General features: G+C 34.0%; 2 protein-coding genes across 4 annotated transcripts in view; one reads left to right on the plus strand and one right to left on the minus strand.

Moving 5' to 3' along the window:
* Positions 1 to 14,265, minus strand: part of LOC131842752 (microtubule-associated protein 1B) — a 30,880-nt gene extending 16,615 nt beyond the window's left edge. The window contains exons 1-4 of one of the 3 annotated variants that reach the window (XM_059191317.1): positions 14,208 to 14,265; positions 11,667 to 11,993; positions 9,204 to 9,318; positions 7,892 to 8,007 (exon numbers count right to left, since the gene is read on the minus strand). In XM_059191317.1, coding sequence (XP_059047300.1) covers positions 7,892 to 8,007; positions 9,204 to 9,318; positions 11,667 to 11,735 — 300 coding nt within the window. In that variant the 5' untranslated portion in view covers positions 11,736 to 11,993; positions 14,208 to 14,265. Of the gene's footprint in view, positions 1 to 7,891; positions 8,008 to 9,203; positions 9,319 to 11,666; positions 11,994 to 13,922; positions 14,185 to 14,207 lie in introns of those variants that run through there. The other 2 variants (XM_059191318.1, XM_059191316.1) reach the window with 2 other exon arrangements.
* A 317-nt stretch (positions 14,266 to 14,582) lies between these two features.
* Positions 14,583 to 19,920, plus strand: LOC131842754 (uncharacterized). Its single transcript, XM_059191319.1, has 3 exons — positions 14,583 to 14,778; positions 16,413 to 16,535; positions 17,575 to 19,920. Exons 1-3 carry the CDS (start codon positions 14,635 to 14,637, stop codon positions 18,697 to 18,699), a joined length of 1,392 nt encoding a protein of 463 aa, XP_059047302.1. The 5' UTR covers positions 14,583 to 14,634; the 3' UTR covers positions 18,700 to 19,920.
* Positions 19,921 to 20,572: the final 652 nt, after the last annotated feature.

The following is a 20,572-nucleotide window of genomic DNA, read 5'->3' on the forward strand; positions in this document are numbered from 1 at the left end:
GCTAATTCACAGTAAATTAGTCAAACTTACTGTTCAGTTTTGTGTGTTTGTTCTACGTGAATTGAATTGAAGAATTGTTATTATTTCTTTACATAGGTACACATATATGTTTGATGATCCCATTTCAGATAAATGACAATCACAGGCATAGTCCAGGTATATGTCTTGATGGTGGTTATATTCCCAAATTGAGACACTGTCATATGTATATATATTATATTGGTTGATACTTTGATATGTGTTTATTAATGAATTAATAAAGCATATTAATATAGATAGACACAGTATATTGTTGACATAAACTGATACCAGCAACATAACATGTTATATTTCATAATATTAGATATTAAAGACATTTTAGATGCTATCTCATGATTAGCTGTGAAGCTCTCAGTGAAAATAGTACTTAACTCTGATAGTACAATTATTATATTTATTTCTTGCTGTGTTTTGAATTTTATATATATAGCAATGGCTAACAATTGGTAGTAAACTCCAATGTTAAAAAACCGAATAACTGTAAACTATTATTATTAATAGTTCCTTATTTAATCATTATTTAGTATAAAATTCAATTGAGATCTATTAGGATCCTCAAGGTTATCATAATCATATGATATTGATTATTAATGTGTTGAAAAAGCACCTAGAGATGATATCCAATTCCTCAAAGGTGTCATATTATGCTGGAATTATATATTATATGTATGCTCAGATTGAATGTATTATATGTTTGAGCAATTGGTTCACTTCTTTGATGCTTCTCTTGAAATTCATTAGAATGGCCCTTAGCAGCTATTGTTGATCAATAAAGGTACTTAAAGGTCCTGTGCAGGTACCTGTAGCTATGTACATTTGTCATTTGAGACAATGTTTAGTAAGTGAGTGTTGGAATTTATAAGCACCACATTAATATGTGACATGTTAGAAAGTGATAGATTACAGGTAAGACTATTCTTACATGGTTCAGTTTTATAATTTATGAAGTTGTCTTTTAACCTAAAGAAAAGCTTTTGGTAACTCCAGAAATGAATGTTGTTGGCTCTTGATTGTATTATTGATTGTACAAGAAACCTGTTGAATTTTCTAAACAATACTTGAGCAACAAGCTTGTCTTTAAATTTACTATTAGTGTTATGAATATGAATAAAAGTTTTTGGAAATAAGTTAATATTTGTGTACATACAGAATGTTTGGATATATATATTGAGTCGCAACAGTGAGAGTATTTGCCTTTTGATGAGTTATAACTCTCCATACAGTAAATTGCACAAAATGTCATGATTTTATAATATTAATATGTACAACATACGACCATTGTTATCACAATAATGAAAATAGACTATTGTAATATATTACAATGTATTGCTATATTGTCCAATCTTGTGTAGTGCATAAGCTAATGAACTGAAGATTTGCTGCAAGGATCTGAGCTTAAGTTATCCATTGAGTTTTATTATTTAGTGTCATTTGTAGAATGACAGTACTAAGAAACTATAAAGTGGACAGATTCATTGTTAAATCTGTATTGGAATTGAAATGTCAACCAAGGAGGAAATCATAATTGTTTAAATTCAAATTGTATTATATATTTGTGAAGTACAGATAATAAAAAAAAAAATAGAATATAAGAATATATTATTGAATATTAATATAAATAAATGTATATCAGAAGATGATAATAACTGATTTAAAGCATTCATGAGTTAATAATGAACTCATCTTGAAGTTAGCACATGGATTGTGTCAAACAGTGTGGTCTAGAATTGTGAAATTTGGATAATAAACTTTATAATTCAGATATTATGGCAGGAAGATGGAAATAAATGAGTGCATAGCACTCTTTTGTTGTATATAGGTATGGACAGATGGGAGAGAATTAAGAGAATACATGTAAACTGGGATATGGTGAAAAAGAGGAGAAAGGAAAATTGGATACTATTTTTAAATGGTTTATGTAACTTACCTTTTATGTATTTGTATACTACAGGATTATAAAATATTTTATGATTTGACTAATGAAGTTTCTGTATATTAATTAGTTATTATTAAATAGTCTCTGTGGGAGGCAATGTTAAGATATTCAAAATACATAAGCTTTAAAATTATTATAGAAGAAAATTATGAGACACAGACAGACAAGATTGTTAGGAAAGTAAAGAGATATGGATATTCTAGAAAACTTTGCTGATGACCTTGGTAATGTGGTTATTAATAGGCTGCATAACATTCCATGCATGGAAATTCGTTCCCATTCTATACAACCGTTATATATTTATGAGAATTCCTGATTGTTGGTGTTTTATGCTATGCCTTTATAAGCATGTGGTTTGTTTTATTTAATATAACTTTATTACCAAAGAGGATGAGACTGAAGTTAGTCGGTTTTATGAAGATAGCATTTCTATACTGTGGCAAGCTTCCAATTATCTTCTGTGAATCTACTGTACTGTAGAGGACAGTGCATGGTGATTTCGGTATAGCTATGACAGGAATATATAAGTAAAAAAAAAAAAAAATAGGAAAAATCCTCAATATCTTGTGAACACAAGTTAATCACTGCAAATGTAACTTAGATTGAAAGTGAGATGTTGGTATCCGTTGGGATGAACAGTGATTCACAAGCACAGTATCAGTATAATTTATAGAAGAAAAAAATATATAAATAGTAATGATTCAAAAGAAAATTGTATCATATGTACAGGTATAAATACATATAGTAATGCCTATTTAACATTTAAATAGTATTGTGATTGATTGGATTGTAGGACGCCATATAATGAAATGAAAAATTTATAAGCCATATATATATATATAAGAAAATGGCAGAGACGACAGACAAAAGAAACGTAGGACAGCAGAAAAAAAAGATAAGCAGATGACATAAGAAAAAAAAAGGAAACAGCAGGAGAAGATTGGATGCAAACTTCCATAGAGAGAGACATGGATAGTCAGTATGGACGAGCTGGTTTATGAATATGGATACTGGCGTAATTTATGAGATTTTTATATGGTTTACTGATGGATAATAAACTACTTTATGAATAGTATATATGTAGAATGAAAAATAAATACTGCATGGTCTAAGTTGTAAGTTTTACATGTTATAGAGAATTATTTGTTGAGAAAATGTTTGCGAGCTGAGCCATTGTTCTTTAATTATAATGGTATTATAGTGAATACAAATTTAAGAAGCACAGGTAGTTAAAAGAAAAACAAAAACAAAAGGACAATTGATTGTTGTTAAATGTATGAGCATTAAAGTTTTGAAAAGTGTACATGGGTATACTAGATTTAAGTTGAAAGGATCCTATTGAACCTATAACTGTTTTAAGAGACCTTTATATCCAATGCAAATAAAATGAGAGACAATATAAGTTGTGGAAGTAAGGCTATATCTGTCAATTTAATCCCAGGAATATATAAGAAAAGTTACTAGAGGATATAAATGAAAGTTAAGATATAAGAAAGTTAAATATTGTTAACAATAGATTACAGTTTACAGTTATAAATTACTGTTGTAGATGGTTTTGCCAATTTTATTAATTTCTAGTTAACCTTTGTTAAATCTTGAGATATTGTATCTATTAAGATTTTAATTGGTTGAAAAAAAAAAAGAGTATAATCGAAGCGTATAATGCTAAATTAACGAGCATGTAAGAATTGTTGGTATACATGTTGACTCAATTGACTGGAATATGAGATTGGATGTGTTGTATTTAGACCATTGTCACTTTTGACATAACTGTTGAGTTGAAGTAAAATAAAAGTGTTAACTAAGGCTTTTAATAGTAAACTCATCAACATATAAGAATTGATGTTGTCACTTGCATAGCATACGAGAACGGATGTATTAAATAAGTGAGGGTGTTTTAATGTTGAATTGTACAAAATTACAGGTGTAGAGATATTGGAAGTTTATAATAATAACGGTGATGTTGTTTTCAAATATTTGGTTGATATTGATCAGATAAATAAGATTGAATTAAATTTAAAGCGTTGTCTTTGACGACGACGGAAGTTAACATTTTTATAAGTAATGATCAACGCAATCAAATGCTGGGCATTTGATTCCATAGATTAGTCTGAGCACCTATATGCACTTGTATGTGTGGCTGAACGCCCTTTGGAGAAATCGGATTGACTATTGTACTAACTAAATAGTTTAAATTGAAATTAATCCTTTCAGAATTGATTTTATGTGTCTGTTGTAATTAATGGGAAATTAGAAGAGGTGCTAATTTATAGAACCCAGACACCGTATACAGACACTTTAGAAATATTATGAATAAAGCGCTCGAGGTGTACAAGATAGTTACACTGCAAGATTGTAGTAAGGACGATCACAAGGTAAAATTTGATACACCTCTATGGAAAATAGTCGGTAAATATACGCGGTGAAGAGTTGTACATGAACGAATAGATCTGAAAGATTAAGGAATGCTAGTGATACAATGATGAGTTACAATCGATGACAAGCTGAATTATGAGCAAAATGGCTAATAGAACGGGCGGTTGATATGACAATGAAAAATGATTTGCAATACTTTGATGAAATTATGAGATTAATATAATAATCATATGACTATGAATACGATTTATGGATTTTAAGGTAAATGATGGTGATTTAGATTTGATGATATACTGATGAGATGATTGCGCTGAGATCGCGGCTGATGGTTCCGTATACGTTAGTTCACGGAGAAAATGGGGATCCGCGTGTGCTCAATGCGACGTACAACGAACGACTCGCTTTTTGTTGATGCTACTCAAGATTTGGTAGATAATAATAGGAGTAGGGTATGTGGTAGTAATATATTGCATGTTCGTTCAGAAATTGGTAGATACTAGATATATATCAACCAGATATATACTTCGAATTTGGTACATAATTAAATTGAATTAACTTATGATTAAATGTTATAAAGTCCTTTAAAGCGTTGGAGAAATAGTAAAATGGAACCAGGAAATCCAGTTCTTAAAGATATGTAATAGAATAAAAAGTAATAGTAAATTTTGATGGGAGTGCATATAACCCATAGTTGAGTTGCAATGTAGAGCACTTGAGGCTGAAGTAAAAATAGCATAGTACCATAAAGAATATGACTAGTTGGAGGCCGTAACTCCTTGCGTGCGCAAGCGGTGAATGCCTCATTGAGAAAATGACCAGTTGTTAAATATTTGATGTGTTTCAGTTGGAGGCCGTAGTTCCTTGTGGCGGCAAGCAGTGGCTGAGTCTAATGAGAATCTGACCAGTTTGAGGCCGTAGCTCCTTGTGTGGGCAAGCGGTGGCTGAGTCTAATGAGAATTTGACCAGTTTGAGGCCGTAGCTCCTTGTGCGGGCAAGCGGTGGCTGAGTCTAATAAAATCCAGATCTGTTGAGACCGTAGTCATAGTGGGCAAGCGGTGGCATTTTTTTAATGTTTTGTTTTAACAGGTATTTCACTAATTAGCTAGGCAGCCGTGTTTGCAGAGATGCTGACTAGTACCTGGTGTGAAAAATTAAGTGATACAACTTAAGGCGGAAAAATATAACAAAGACTGAAGTCATGATGTTGAAATGTAATGTGTAGTTGTCAGTGGCAACTTTCATATTTTAAGTATGTAAAGTATCTCAAACTAAATTTTATATGATTTTAATTTTATTATATTACCCGATGTTAACTGTTATGATAATATCGAATGAGGCCCTTCGATAACGTTGGATGGCCGAAGTGGCTACGAATACCATCGATAAAATATAAAGTGAATAGTAGGCTTACTAAACTCACGTTCGTTTGACGAAAGTTAGTAATTCGTTTTATGGAAATTGCGCAAGGTTTTACAACAAACTCCCAGAGTCTGTACTCAATTTGCTAGAAAAAGAAATCAAAAGTGTCATAAAATATTTTCTTTGTAAAAAAAAAAAAAAGCTTATTATAAAATTGAAAAATTTATAAATGTCATCATTTATAAATCAGTGTTTTTTTTTAGAAAATATCTAACTTGAAATTCATAGCGCTGTCAATGTTGTCTGATTGAACGGAGATTAAGTGCGTAGCGGTTTTTATGTTGATTGCCGCACGCCTAATCCTTGTTGTTAATTAAATATAAGTAAATCAATATTTATTTAAAAGAGCAACACACAGGTTTCTTGTTTATTCTTCTTGTGATAAATCTGCGTTCCGAATAAGCGATAGATTCAAAAATCTTGACTGCTCAAAAGTGCTTATATTAAGTTTGTTTGAATAAAGATTATTTCTATTTCACATTAATCTGGAACAGTGGGTTTTTGTTTATGTTAAACTGGTGTTGTAAAGAAAATTGATATCAGTATCTACAATCATTTATAGTTCCCTAAATGTACAGGGTTCAAAGGGTGCAATAGATTACTTGACCAGCGAGCTGATGGTATTGTTAAGTAAATCATAACTGAAATTCAATGAATTATGTTATATTAAAATAATTCTCTGGTAAATCAAGAGTATCGTCGAAGTAAAATAGTAGTAGTAGTATTCAGGGTATTAGAACCACTTGAATAATATTGACCTGTTATTTTCTATTGGTTAGGTGAAGGCAGGCAGCGATTTTGTTCTAATTTTATGTCACGAGAATAATACTTTCTCTTTATATTTTTTTCTCTATATATGTAGGTAATTAAGTTTTACCTTTTGTAATGTGATATGTTAAATTTATCCGTTAAAATATTCATGATGAGAAATGTCAAGTTCTATTTTGGAGGTATAAAAAAAAATGCAATGTTCATAAGATCGGAAACTTACATTGTGATGGTGATATGTTACAGTCTGACTCATAGAAGTCAATCACCGCCAAATAATTGTTTGTTACTCTAAAAGGTTGTTCATGTTTTTGGGTGATTTGGATTATGTAAATTAATATATGTTATGTTATATTTTGTGCATTCTGAATGCATGCCGAAACTTAGCTCTGTTAGTATTGATTTTAGATTGTAAACCTTTGACAGTATACTAAGATAGTCAATGTTATGAAAGTAATGTGTATCTTTAGTTTATTTAGTTAAGTATTTGTTATATGATCCTGTAGACACTATATCCTTTGATAAGCATGACTACGCTCATCAGTTACCTATGTGTCTGGGCCAGACACTATTGCAGGATGGCCGACTGTTAACTATCGTGTGACGCACCATTAATTAAAAATGGTAAAGTCAATAATCATGTAACCTGAAACGGAACGTCAGAGGCCAGAGCCAAAGTAATCTATGTGACATTGACAAGTGGATGACGGACGATTGAACGGAGGCAGCGGGAGTTTTGGAGCGAAAGTGTTGATATTATTATAAAAACAAATAAGAGATAGATAATTGTGAATATTGTAGGCATTGAGGTGTTTCTTTCCCTGACTAACCGGCATTACGCCTAAGTCGTCAGGATACTAGTGATTTTAAAAACATGTACACCCGGGCGGAGCATATTTTTTCCTTTCATGTTTCAAATTTACACAGAAGTATTATATATCATTTTAAAAGTATTTAGATAATGATTAAAGACGGCGTGGTTAATTTAATTGACTTATATAAAATGAGGCAATTCTAGCATGACATTTTCAATATTAGAAATATTGAAAATGTCATTTTCCTATTTAATCGACGATATCTTAGACCATCAAGTAGGTCATCAAATTGTTCTTGTTATTATTTAAATTATTTTTATATTTACACAGATGTATTGTATATAATTTTAAAAGTATTTAAATAGTGATTAAGACGGCGTGGTTGATTTAATTGTCTTATATGAAAGAAGGCAATTCTAGCTTCTAATTTTGAAAATGTTTCTTATTTAATCAACAATATGTAGGTCTTAGACGCCGGTTACCACTTACCATCAAGTAGGTCATCAAATTGTTGGCCAGTAAGATAAAAAACACATACCTGTTTATCGAATTCTTCTTCGTTCTCCATCCACATATAGTCCGCGAAGTCGTCCTGTGGGGGTGGAACGGGGGCGTACGGAGCTGGGGGGTAGTACGCACCGGCCATTACATACCCTACAACACACAGACAATAAATCATCACATTTTTTTAAGGCGTGGGGGATGTTACCTTGTGGTTTCAGAGGAGCTTCCTCCCTCGTACACTTATATTGTGGAATGAACTACCTGCCGAGGTTTTCTCTAGACACTACAGCATGGGGTTTTTCAAGACGAATATTAAAGTTTTTTATGTCGGCATGACATCTCTAGTGTTTCATTCGTCCATAGGCTACGGTATCCGTTTACCATCAGATGGGCCGTATGCTTGTATAAAAGAAATAGTACGCAGGCCATTACGTACCCTACAACGCACAGAAAGTCCTTACTAATATTATAAATGCGAAAGTAACTCGTCTGTCTGTCGCGCTTTCACGCCATAACTACTAAACCGATTTAAATGTAATTTCGTACACAGTTAGTCTAGATCAGTGATTCCAGTGTCAGTGAAAGTGGTCTATAACGACCCCCAGGGGTCTATGAAACTGCAAGGGGTCTACGACAACAGGCATCTTGTTGTTTTTACTTTATGTTTTTAAAACTAAACTTTACTACAGTTAGAAATTTACAAATTTCAATACCAGGTAGGAATGGGTGTCTACCCAAAACCGAAAAATATGGCAAGGAGTCTACGACACAAAAAAGTTTGGAAACCTCTGGTCTAGATCAAATAATAACATAAAAAAAATAGTTCACTTAAGAAACGGAATGTTAGGTTTTATGCAGAAATCACTAGAAAATTGTTAATGAACTTAACAATGGGCCCTCTTAACAATCAAATTGTCCCCCTGTGGGGCCCTCTTTACAATCAAATTGTCGCCCTGTGGGGCCCTCTTTACAATCAAATTGTCGCCCTGTGGGGCCCTCTTTACAATCAAATTGTCCCCCTGTGGGGCCCTCTTAACAATCAAATTGTCCCCCTGTGGGGCCCTCTTAACAATCAAATTGTCCCCCTGTGGGGCCCTCTTAACAATCAAATTGTCCCCTGTGGGCCCTCTTAACAATCAAATTGTCCCCCTGTGGGACCCTCTTTACAATCAAATTGTCCCCCTTTGGGGGGCTCTTAACAATCAAAATATCCCCCTCTGAGGCTCTCTTAACAATCAAATTGTCCCCCTGTGGGGCGTGAGCCCAACGTTGGGAAACACTAGTCTAGATAATGAAGTAGCAATTCGCTCAGCAAAGTGTCAACGACTGATTATGATGATTCTTACCTGGTATGTGCCCGCGTGGTAGATGGACTGGGTATACCGGTGGACGGTGGATACCAGCGTCACCGCTGCCGACCACACCGCCACCCACACCACTGTCGATGATCACGCCGTTTGGCTGAAACATGTGAAGGGTAGGTGAAAAAAATGTTAAGAAAGATAGAAATAGAAATAATCTTTATTCAAATAAACTCATTACAAGCACTTTTGAATAGTCATATTTTGATTCTACCACTCATTCGGAACGCAGACTCATCACAAGAAGAATGAGCAAGAAACTTGTGTGTTGCTCTTTTGAATAGATGTTTTATTTTATATAATTACAGTATAACAAGTAAGAAGCATGCGATAATCAACATAGAAGTCGCTACGCACTCATTATTAGTGTAATCAGATAATATTGTCAGTGCTATGGCTTTTAAGTTTTTCTATAAAAACATTATTATCGTTAACGTATTCTTCTATTTTATAGTAAGCTTTTTTGTAAAGGAACTGTTTTATTTGACATTTAAATCTTTTATCAGGCAAATTTATAACAGACTGGTATTTTGTTGTAAAACCTTACGCAATTGCCATAAAACGAATTACTAACTTTAATTAAACGATATTTAGATAAAATCAGTTTGTTATTGTTACGTAAGCTTTTATTAGTGCAATCACTAACTGTTTTGAAACTGTCTATATTCCTTCTGGCATAGATGATATTTTCATAAATGTATTGAGAAGCATTCTGCAAGCACATCTGCGTGCGTGAGATAAGAGATCTATCTCTTATCTCTTAGGAGATATAGATATTATAATTTTATTTTTAACTCATCCGTCATACTCGTGAACGAGTGCTGCTTGTAGGGACTAGTCTGCTCTTATCACTACGACTGATTTATTCTTATTGTGTTTTTATATTTGAGACTAAATAAATTAGTGCTGGTTGGTAGTTTGTATTCACACGTTTCGACTTGTAAATGTGAACTTACAATGATTATTTAAAAGAGCAACACACAAGTTTCTTGCTTATTCTTCTTGTGATGAGACAGATTTCCGAATAAGCGGTAGATTAAAAAAAATGTTGACTATTCAAAAGTGCTTAAATTAAGTTTATTTGAATTAATGATTTTCTATTCTATTCTATTCTATTTGCTTGAATATTTACAGTATATATGGTACATGTGTTAAGTACAAATATTTGCCTCATATTCAGGAGGTATGCAAATTATAATTCTTAGTGATTTCCAAATAAATTACATTATTAAATGTTAAGCCAATTCTCGGGGGGAAAGGGGATTGTTAGTAATGTGGACTGATGATCTTATTGCTAGCAATGTACCATGTTAGGTTGATTTCCCCTGGAAACCATCATTATAAATTCCTGGAGCATTTGTCACGATGGGCTAACTGATTTGACTTCATGTTCATCTTATTATCCTCCACTGGTGCCCCGCCAGCGTAAACCGTTAGCGTAACCGTAAAATTGGAGTGTCTGTTTGTAATATTGAAATAACTGTATTTTACTACATGCATATAAATATAAATACGGTATATACACCAAAATAATATTTTTTACAATTTTTGTCTGTCTATCTGTATGTTCCGGGTAATCTCTGAAATGGTTGGACCGATGTTGACGGGACTTTTTTGGCAGATAGCTGATGTAATAGGGAGTAACTTAGGCTACTTTTATTTTAGAAAAATAAAATAAAATTCCACGCGGACGAAGTCGCGGGAACAGCTAGTTATAAATACAAAATATTAAATGTCAAGTTAATTCTCGCAATGTAACAGCATTTTTATAGGAGCCATTGATGTAGTTATTTTTTAAATCTACTTAACGAACATCTCTCGAATTACTTAATATACAAAAACCTACTGACTAAACTACGTGAATAAATTATTTCATATTGGAATCGCGTACCATGTGATTTTTTTTTATTTCAGATTACTCTAATGCTGTTGGCCGCAGCTGGCCTTTCCAGCTTCATCCCACGATAGGGGGGCGAGTGCAGATGACACTGCAAGCCAAAGGAAGGACTTATGGAGCGGCTGGCTGTAGGCCAACTCCCGCCTGACGGATACGACTTTAGTCTGAGGACCGCAGGGTTTCGAACGGGTCAGGCCGTCGTAACTTCGATCCCCGTTTGAATTGGATTATTGATATAGTGTGAGGGCATATGTTGGAAACTACTATATTTTATATACCTTTTTTATTGTCTATATTTTTTATAATATTATATTGTTTTTATATGACATAAGTCAATTCAATTCACAAATATTCTACAACTACAACGGTGCCGTTTTACTTTTTGCTCGTCATCTTGGTCTCCATCCTTCACAGCATCGCTAGAGGAGGTTCGACCCTAGGCACAGGCCGTCGTAACTTCGATCCATGTTTGAATTGGATTATTGATATAGTGCCAGGAATCGAACCTGTGATTATCGGAATTATATGATGTACACAACAATAGTTCTCACCTGCCACTGTCCATTCTCTTCACTGCCATAGTAAGCGCCAACGTTGGCTGTTGTATCCGGAATTTTCATTATTAAACTCACAACTCTATAACAATGTCCAATCAGTACTCCATACACTTAATAATTTTAAAAAGTATATTTTAAATATTAGAAAAAAAAATACTGGCTTTAAAAATTTATATTATTGAATGTCTCCTGGGCTGTAGTAATTATGTTCTCTTTTCAAATTTGTTTGACAAATGTTTTTAAAGATTCAGGCACGTTTCTCATAAGGTTATAATTGTTTTTGGTTTCAGTATCTATGTTCATTGCTGTGCTTCTCGGCGGCTGGAACAGAAAAAATGCATTTGTCAAGATTACAGCTCTCACAGATTTCTCGCACTGTCAGGAGACTGAAGAGTAGAAATCTAATATAGAAAGGCATATAGCTATATAGCTAAATCAAGCAATACTCAACACATCAGTGTACAGTCTTATGACAGACCACAGATTCATCATTGCCTTTCTTTTATCCCATTATCTGTGGTCATCGCAGTATGTCATTTCTTCCACTGATCTGTATCGGCCGGCATATCTGAGCTTACTTTCATATACATATCATCTTTCACACAAAATCAAAATATCTTTATTTATGTAGGTTTATTTTTTATTTTGTTTTATTTATCCTTACAGGAAAGGCAAAATGTGTAAACCCATACAGCCATTGCAGCTCTATTATAGTCTTATGATGTCAAATCTACCATCAGTTTGGAGTGCTTTCGAGATGAGAACTGACAAGAAACTCAGCTTGTGTTCTTTTCAAATAAACTTTGTATATGTTTACAACAATACAGATTAGTTCAAATTCAAATTTGGGTGAATAGAATGACCAAATGCATATGCTATTGTAAAAGCAAATAATCTAATCAGTGTTTGTAACTTGAACTGATGATTTATTTACATGTTTAAAGTCTCATGGTCTGAGTCCTCGGTGGTCTAGCGGTCTAGCACCGCTTTATGACCAATGGTCGCGGGTTCAATTGCTCGCATGGCACAAACATTTGTATTCATGAGTATGATTGTTTGTATCGGTCTGGGTGTTTTCCATAGAAAATATGTTTCATTTTTTTTTATCTAGTATTTGTATCAGTTATCTAGTACCCATAACACAAGCTTTAACTAGCTTAACTTGAGTCTAGATGGCGCTGTGTGAATTGTCCTGAGATTATAATTATTATCATGATGAATTGTTCTACATAAACTGCAACAATGAAATTTAACATTTTTTGTAAAATTGAAATTTAACCTTTCGAATGTCTGTCGTCTGTCTCAGCGATCGAATGTGAAGAGGGGGTATGGCGCACCAGCTGTATTTTTTCAAATGCATTTCAGTCTTATTTTCTTTTAAATAAGGATAAAATTTGTTAAAAAATAGTTTTGCAGACACAGATCTGTGACAACACAATATGGTTTAAGAGTGGTGCACAGATCTGTGTCAAAACGTTCGAAGGGTTAAATTGGTGTTTGCCAAATCATGCGTGTTTTTTATTGGATGATGAATAAAGTTATTACCTACCTACATGACTAAAGATATTTTGAATTGTTGACAACAGCACTCTGCCACCAAGCAGCTTGCTTTACAAGCTGCATATCAATATCAAAGAAGAGAAGAGATACAGCAGTGAAATCATTATATTCTTTTCCTGATATTTTATTACAGTTTAGCTAGACCATCAGTATTAATACTCTGTGGCCAATATAAGTTCCATTATTATGGAATTATGTGTCTATTTCCTATGCCTAAATATAAATTTTAACTTTCATGGAATGTCTATTATCATTTAAATGTAATGACGAAACAAATACCACAACCACATAAATTACTTATTTACTCAACTAATCTATCCACTACAAAAATATTACTATCAACTACTTTATTGTCAAAACATTTATATACTGTGTACATTTTTTTGTGACGAAGTACACTGAATGCAGACAATAAATCAAACGATTGTAAATAAATCTACAGTAATATCATTGTGCAACGTCGAGAGCTCCCAAAATAGATCGCCTAGAATTAAAAATAATAATAACTGACCGAGTTTTGACGCTATGACAATGTTTCTATTTGTCAATGGCGTTACTAGGCACAAATTGGAGGCAAAATTGCACTGCAGACTCGCATAAAACTAATTATTTCCGATAAAATTCCTAAACAATTTTAACACGTGTATCAAGGAATTGAAGTGTAAAGCATTGAATAAGTAATGTACTCACTTATATAACGCACTTTTCGCGCTATTTCTACATCGATACGTATTTCGCTGTTTTTGAAATTGTTTTATTACGTTTTTAGGCACAATTATCAATTAAATTAACACAAATAACCTCTTTTTTGTACAAGTTTCCTGGCCAGCTATCGTGGCGCAAATGGCGACCAATCGGAAATTCGCGCGGTAACGTATCACAACTTCAACATCTACAACTTCACCGTGATCAAAATACCGGTGTTTTTATTTATTTATGCTTACTAAAAATGCAAACCATAATAAACTGTTTTACCTTTATAAATTTAATCGACTATTATTCTCTTGTAAATTTAGCTAAACCAAAATTGTTGCCAAAGTGACGGATTTGTTAATTCTTCGTTTCAAATATTTAATGGCATCTGGAAACCAAGAAAAACATTCTTTTAACTTACTGATATTTATCATTTGTAAATTTAAAGGAATATATCGTTTAGATTTTTATTATGTATATTGTTTCCTTTTTTTATATAAATCTTACTTTGTTATATTATTTTATTACGGCCACCAAGAAATGGAAACCCATGACCTTTGCATTAAAAAAATATAAACTTGAAACTGTCAATGTCAAAACTGTTATGTCAATTAAAAACCACTGCAAAAAATATCTGAAATCAAAACAATAAATACTTTTAGAATATATTTCAATAATTATTTATTAAATAATTTATAATAATAATATAATGGGTGCGCCCTATACAGAGCTAATTAAACCACTCGATGAGTATGCGTTAGTATGCCGTGGATGCCTGGCTAATTCTGGAGAAATGAAAAATATGATCCATTGGGATTTTGCTGAAGATTTCTACAAATTCACAAATATACAGGTATTTTTTTAATTTTTAAATTTTATTGTATTGGCTCTTGGGTAGAAACTCTAACCTCTCAGTAGAGAATAAATTACTTGTCTATAAGGTAGCCATCAAACCAATATGGACCTATGGCATACAACTGTGGGGAAGTGCTAGTAGCTCCAACATTGAAATTCTCCAACGGTCCCAGAACGTCATCTTGAAGACCATTCTTAAGGCACCATGGTTTATAACCAACTCGGAGATCCATAATTTCTCGAATTTACCTACAGTACAAGAGGAGGTTGCTAGCACAAGCTTAAAATACAAGGCTCGGCTGAGTGTCTACCCTAATGAGCTAGCCCAGAGGTTACTCATTAACAACCCCCCAAAACGCCTGAAAAGGAAACATATACTGGAGTTGCATAAAGTGTACTCCGGGTCTTGAAATCTAACCAAAGCACCAGAGGCATTTATTAAATAAAACGTCGTGCACTCACTGAACTGTAGATTTACATAGTAATTTACCAACCAATCTGATTGCAGATATACAAGGAACATAAAAAAAAAATTATGTAATAAATGAGCTATAAATATGGGATGTCTATGCTCATTATACAATCTATCACCATATATTTATTATACTAAACGGCTGGACAGATCTTGTTTTTATTTTTTTTGTCGATAATAATGGAGTGACCAGTGTAGTACTATAATGTAACCATGAAGTCATCAGTTGGCCCATCTTGGCAAATGGCAATTTACCACAATGGGTTCCAGGTGCAACTGCTGGTGGTCACTCTATTCTCCTCCATTTGATTTTAAGAATGTATCTGTATTATTATAAACATGTTGATGATCCCAATCTCTCAAACGGTATCGAACCACTTAGTTTGAGGCGAGACTTCGCATCGCTTTGTGTGTTCTACCGAATATACAATGGACTGTGTTCTAATGAATTGATTGACATGATGCCTACGGCTACCGTTTACCATCGCACCGCTTGCCATCGACAGGGAATTCATCCCCACATGCTGGAACCTAAGTGGTCTTGGACAGTGCGGTTTCAGAGGAGCTTCCTCCCGCGTACACTTAGATTGTGGAATTAACTACCTGCCGAGGTTTTTTCGAAAGACTACAGCATGGGGTTTTCCAAGAAGGGTATATTAAGGTTTCTTAAAGGTCGGCAACGCATATGTGACACCCCTGGTGCTTCAGGCGTCCATAGGCTACGGTAACCGTTTACCATCAGATGGGCCGTATGCTTGCTTGCCACCAAAGTGGTATAAAAAAAAATGTACAATGTCATTAAAAAAGAATGAGAGCAGAGTTTTTCGTCAATTCTTAGCTTGAAAGCACTTGAACTAACGGTAGAATTGACATGCCATAAGAGTCTGTAATAGAACTACATGAATAAAGATATATGTGATGGATGGATGGAATGGATGTGAACCGTGTGAATGAGGATTACTATACCATAGGGTTATCAGTCCACATCACTAACAATACCCTTTCCATCTCTTATGGACATTTGATATAAAGATTGCATCACAAAGATGGGCATAGACTATAAAAGGTAGTCTGGATGGGCATAGACTATCTTTTACTTCAAGTACAGCTAACTCGCAGGTAACAGCTACTTAATAATAACATAAACATTTATCTTCTAGGTGAACAATGCAGAAGGTTCCTCCAAACTGTTGTGTACGGCCTGCGAAGGCATTCTGATGACGTGTCGAAAGTTTAGAGAGCAGTGCCAAAATTCTAATGTGGTTCTACAGAATATTGTAAAGGTATCTAGTACCTATTCTTCTTCTTCTTTGGCGATTCCTCAAGGCAGAGGATTGTGACCATCAGGAATGGTTCTTCCAAGAATAGGAACTTCCACTTGGCGTAGGATAGAGATACTCTCCATCTCTATCCTACGCCAAGTGGATCTATATATCTATTAGTACTTTTATATTCAACTGTTATTATCTAATTTGCTGATGATGAATAAAAAACAACAAATATCTATATATATATATAACTCAAAGGTGACTGATATAGTGATCTATCAACGCACAGCCCAAACCACTGAACGGATCGGCCTGAAATTTGGCATGCAGGTAGATGTTATGACGTAGGCATCCGCTAAGAAAGGATTTTGATTAATGGGTAGTATTGGGTATAAAATAGGGGATGAAAGTTTGTTTGAAACTTTGTCAATTTTAAACCTATCGGGCTGAGACTTTGCATGCTTAAAGCTACTATGACGTAGGCATTCCCTGAGAAAGGATTTTGATAAATTCCACCCCTAAGGGAATAAATTAACGCGAGCGAAGCCGCGGGCAAAAGCTAGTCTAATATATGGATCAAAGAAATATATAATCTCAGGACAATTCACACAGCGCCATCTAGACCCAAGTGAAGGTAGTTAAAGCTTGTGTTATGGGTACTAGATAACTGATACAAATACATAGATTTTTTTAAACATATTAAATACCCAGACTGATACAAACAATCATATTCATGAATACAAATATTTGTGCCATACGAGGAATCGAACCTGCGACTATCGGAAGTAAGGTGGTGTGCTAAACAGCTGAACAATTGAGGCTGTATAAAAAATTTTAAAGATTCACTTTTGTTATTGATCTGCAAAGATATTTATAAAAATAGAACAAAATTCTTAAGCATGATACATACAGTGGTTTTCATTAACTCATGATAAATTTTTATTATTAAATATTAATTTATTGGTTCTACTTAAAGTCTCTTTACTTACTTTTTTACTTTTTAATAAAAATATTAGTCCAAACTTCTTTTAATATTTGTATCCTTTTATTACAGAAAAATATTAAAACAGATATATCACAACAAAAAGAAGGAAATACAGTAAAGTGTATACAGTATAATAAAAAATTGGTTGTTATGATAACAGCCCCGAATACCGAAGACAAAATATATTTGCCTTGCCCTTACAAATGTCCAGAAACGTTTACGAAAAAAAACAACTTATATTACCACTTAACAAAAGTTCACAAACTGACTAACTCTTTGACCATAGACTTACAATATTATTGCACCGTAGACGGATGCTCGTACGCGACAAATTCAGAAAAAAACAAATACTTCTCAGGTAGAAAATTTCTAAATCAACATTATAACAAAGTGCATTCAATTAAAAAGTACTGTGAGACATGTAAACTTGGATTCTCAACAGACATTGAGTTCTACAGACATGTAAATACTTGTAACACGACATTCTCGTGTCAATTATGTGATGTGCACTATAATACTAATGAGAAATTGTTGGTGCACCTGATGAGGAGACATCCAGAATTGCATAAGCAATATAAGGAACGACGCAAAGCGAATAAAAGAAAATCCGAAGTTGAGGGCGAGGGGAAGAAACGTAAAACTGAATGCGATAAACTACCTGAATTTATTTGTGATAGTCCTAAACGGTCATTTGCAACACAGACATTAAGCGATAATATAAAAAACGATGTCGCTCTACCGTCTTGGCAGAGTTTGGGAGGCAGGAGTGAAGTCTACGAAACAAAGACTGATGAGATATCAACTCAAACAGTTTTTGAAGATCTACTATCACTGAAATCGCAAACTAGTGAGGATGAGTCCATGTTTTTTTCTGAAACTGTATTACTATCTGATATACAAACACAGACGTTCCCTTTAGAGTTTGGTCTGAGTAGATCAAATAAAGAAACGATTACAGAGACTCAACCGCTCGATTGGTGCATTAAGGAGACTCAGACATGCTACTGCCATGACTCACCGAAACCTCTGAGATTGTTTGACAGTATTTCGTCTAGTCCATCTAGTAATAATCTCACATCGACTGAAACCCAAACGGCCGAACGGTCGCTAGTTAAATCGGACGTGTTACTCAGTTTCAACTCGGCGGAGACTCAAACGAGTTTCGATGACGAATTGGGTAAACACAATTTGTGATATTGGCAGTTTCTGTGAAAGCAGAACTTTTGGACATACACTGAATTATAGTGTTGTACCATATTATTTATATAAATTAAAGACAGACCCAATGGTGAAAGAAACAGTGGGGAAGTGCCCCATTGGGCTCTGTGGACACTGCTCGTGCCCAGAGTCTCGCGATGGATTTTTTTTTGTGAATGATAGTGGAATGGTGCACCCGCCTGCGCTAACGGTTTACGCCGGCGGGGCACCAGTGGAGGATAACAAGATGAGCATGAGGTCAGGTCAGTTAGCCCATGGTAAATTCGCCATGAATTTATCACGATGATTTCCAGGGGGAACCGCGTGGAGGTCAACTGACATAGTATATTGTTAGTTATGGGGTCATGAGTCCACATTACTAAGAGTCCCCTTCCCCCCTCCCGCGATGGATTGGGGCCCCCTAGTCTAGTCTAGTCCCTACTCCATTACCAGACGATAACCGGTAGCTACTCTACTCTCGCCTGAAAATCAGTCTTAACAAATGCTTACCGACTATGGTCAATTTATTCGTTTTTGTTATTTTTATAAATGTATAGCAAGAACTTGAAGACCTATCATCACTCATCACATAACTTTTTAAAATTATTTTTCATAGGGGCCCGATTAATCTAATGTGCCCAGGGCCTCTAATAGGTGAAAGAGGGCCCTAATTGAAGAGAATTTCTATTATGAGCGATTAGGGCAACTTTAAATACTAACTACCTATTACTTAGTTAATTGGTAGGTCGTGTTCAGTGATGACTAGCTCATCCGTCATACTCGTGAACGTGCTACTTGTAGGGACCGGTCTGCTCTAGTCACTACGACTGATTTACTCTTATTTAGTTACCAGTTGGTTGTGTCTTTATTATTTTGATGATTAATTAGTGCTAGTTGATATTTTGTATATACATTACAACTTAAAAATGTAAATTACAATAAAATTATTTAAAAGAGCAACACGCAAGTTTCTTGCTCGTTCTTGTGATGAGACAGCTTTACGAATGAGCGGTAGATTAAATAAGTGATAACTATTCAAAAGTGCTTCAATGTAAGTTTATTTGAATAAATAATTTTATATTCTATTCTTACTAAATTAATTGTAAATTAAAGAAATAATATTCTGTAAACTATATAAGGTTGATTTTAATTATAAACTAAGGAGATTGTTAATGTAAGTGCGAAAAAAAATCATTTTTTCAAAGTTACCCTTATACCATGAACGCTGTAGCATGGCGCGAGTGAGTTTCATTAATATTTCGTTTCACTCTTAAATGTTGCCGCGATTTACAAATTATGACTTATATTACGGGGCGGCAGCAGCACCGGGAGACTATTAATTTCTTCTTTCACTTATATGTATTCTTCATTTCGAGCATCTAAACCGAACTGGTCTGTGCACACAATACGGTGGTTCTTTTTAAAGTCAGTAGGTAGGTGGGACTGTTATGGTCAAATCAGAACTTATATCTTGTACTCAATAATAAACATGATTATATTAAACTTCTAGAACATACGTTTTATATCATAATTATAATTAGATTTAATCTTTACTAAATATTTATTTTAAGTTTATAATCATAAATAATATTTATTAAATATAAATATATTGTGATGGTTAATTTACTCAAATCACACGGTTGTAGTTACTGAAATCTGCTTTAGCGGGGCACACCGGCGAACGGTTGCCAGCGACGGTAACACTTAGTATTACAGCTGTATATTAAATAATTAATAACTGTATTAACCTAAATGTAGCAATTGTTAAATGTAATTTATAACTGTCACCCGCACCCTGCTACAGTGGACACAGTATAGTTGGTTTAAAACTTTTACCTTCAGGGGTGGGGGGATGTATCTTAAAGGCATG

This window comes from Achroia grisella, unplaced genomic scaffold (assembly GCF_030625045.1).
Source record: "Achroia grisella isolate CSIRO2021 unplaced genomic scaffold, CSIRO_AGI_Agris_v1 utg2471, whole genome shotgun sequence".
NCBI lineage: Eukaryota > Metazoa > Arthropoda > Insecta > Lepidoptera > Pyralidae > Achroia > Achroia grisella.

Coding starts and splice junctions, on each gene's coding strand:
- LOC131842754 (XM_059191319.1), top strand. CDS start 14,635: ATGGGTGCGCCCTATACAGAGCTAATTAAACCACTCGATGAGTATGCG. Junction 14,779..16,412: donor ACAAATTCACAAATATACAG/GTATTTTTTTAA, acceptor TTTATCTTCTAG/GTGAACAATGCAGAAGGTTC. Junction 16,536..17,574: donor TTCTACAGAATATTGTAAAG/GTATCTAGTACC, acceptor CTTTTATTACAG/AAAAATATTAAAACAGATAT.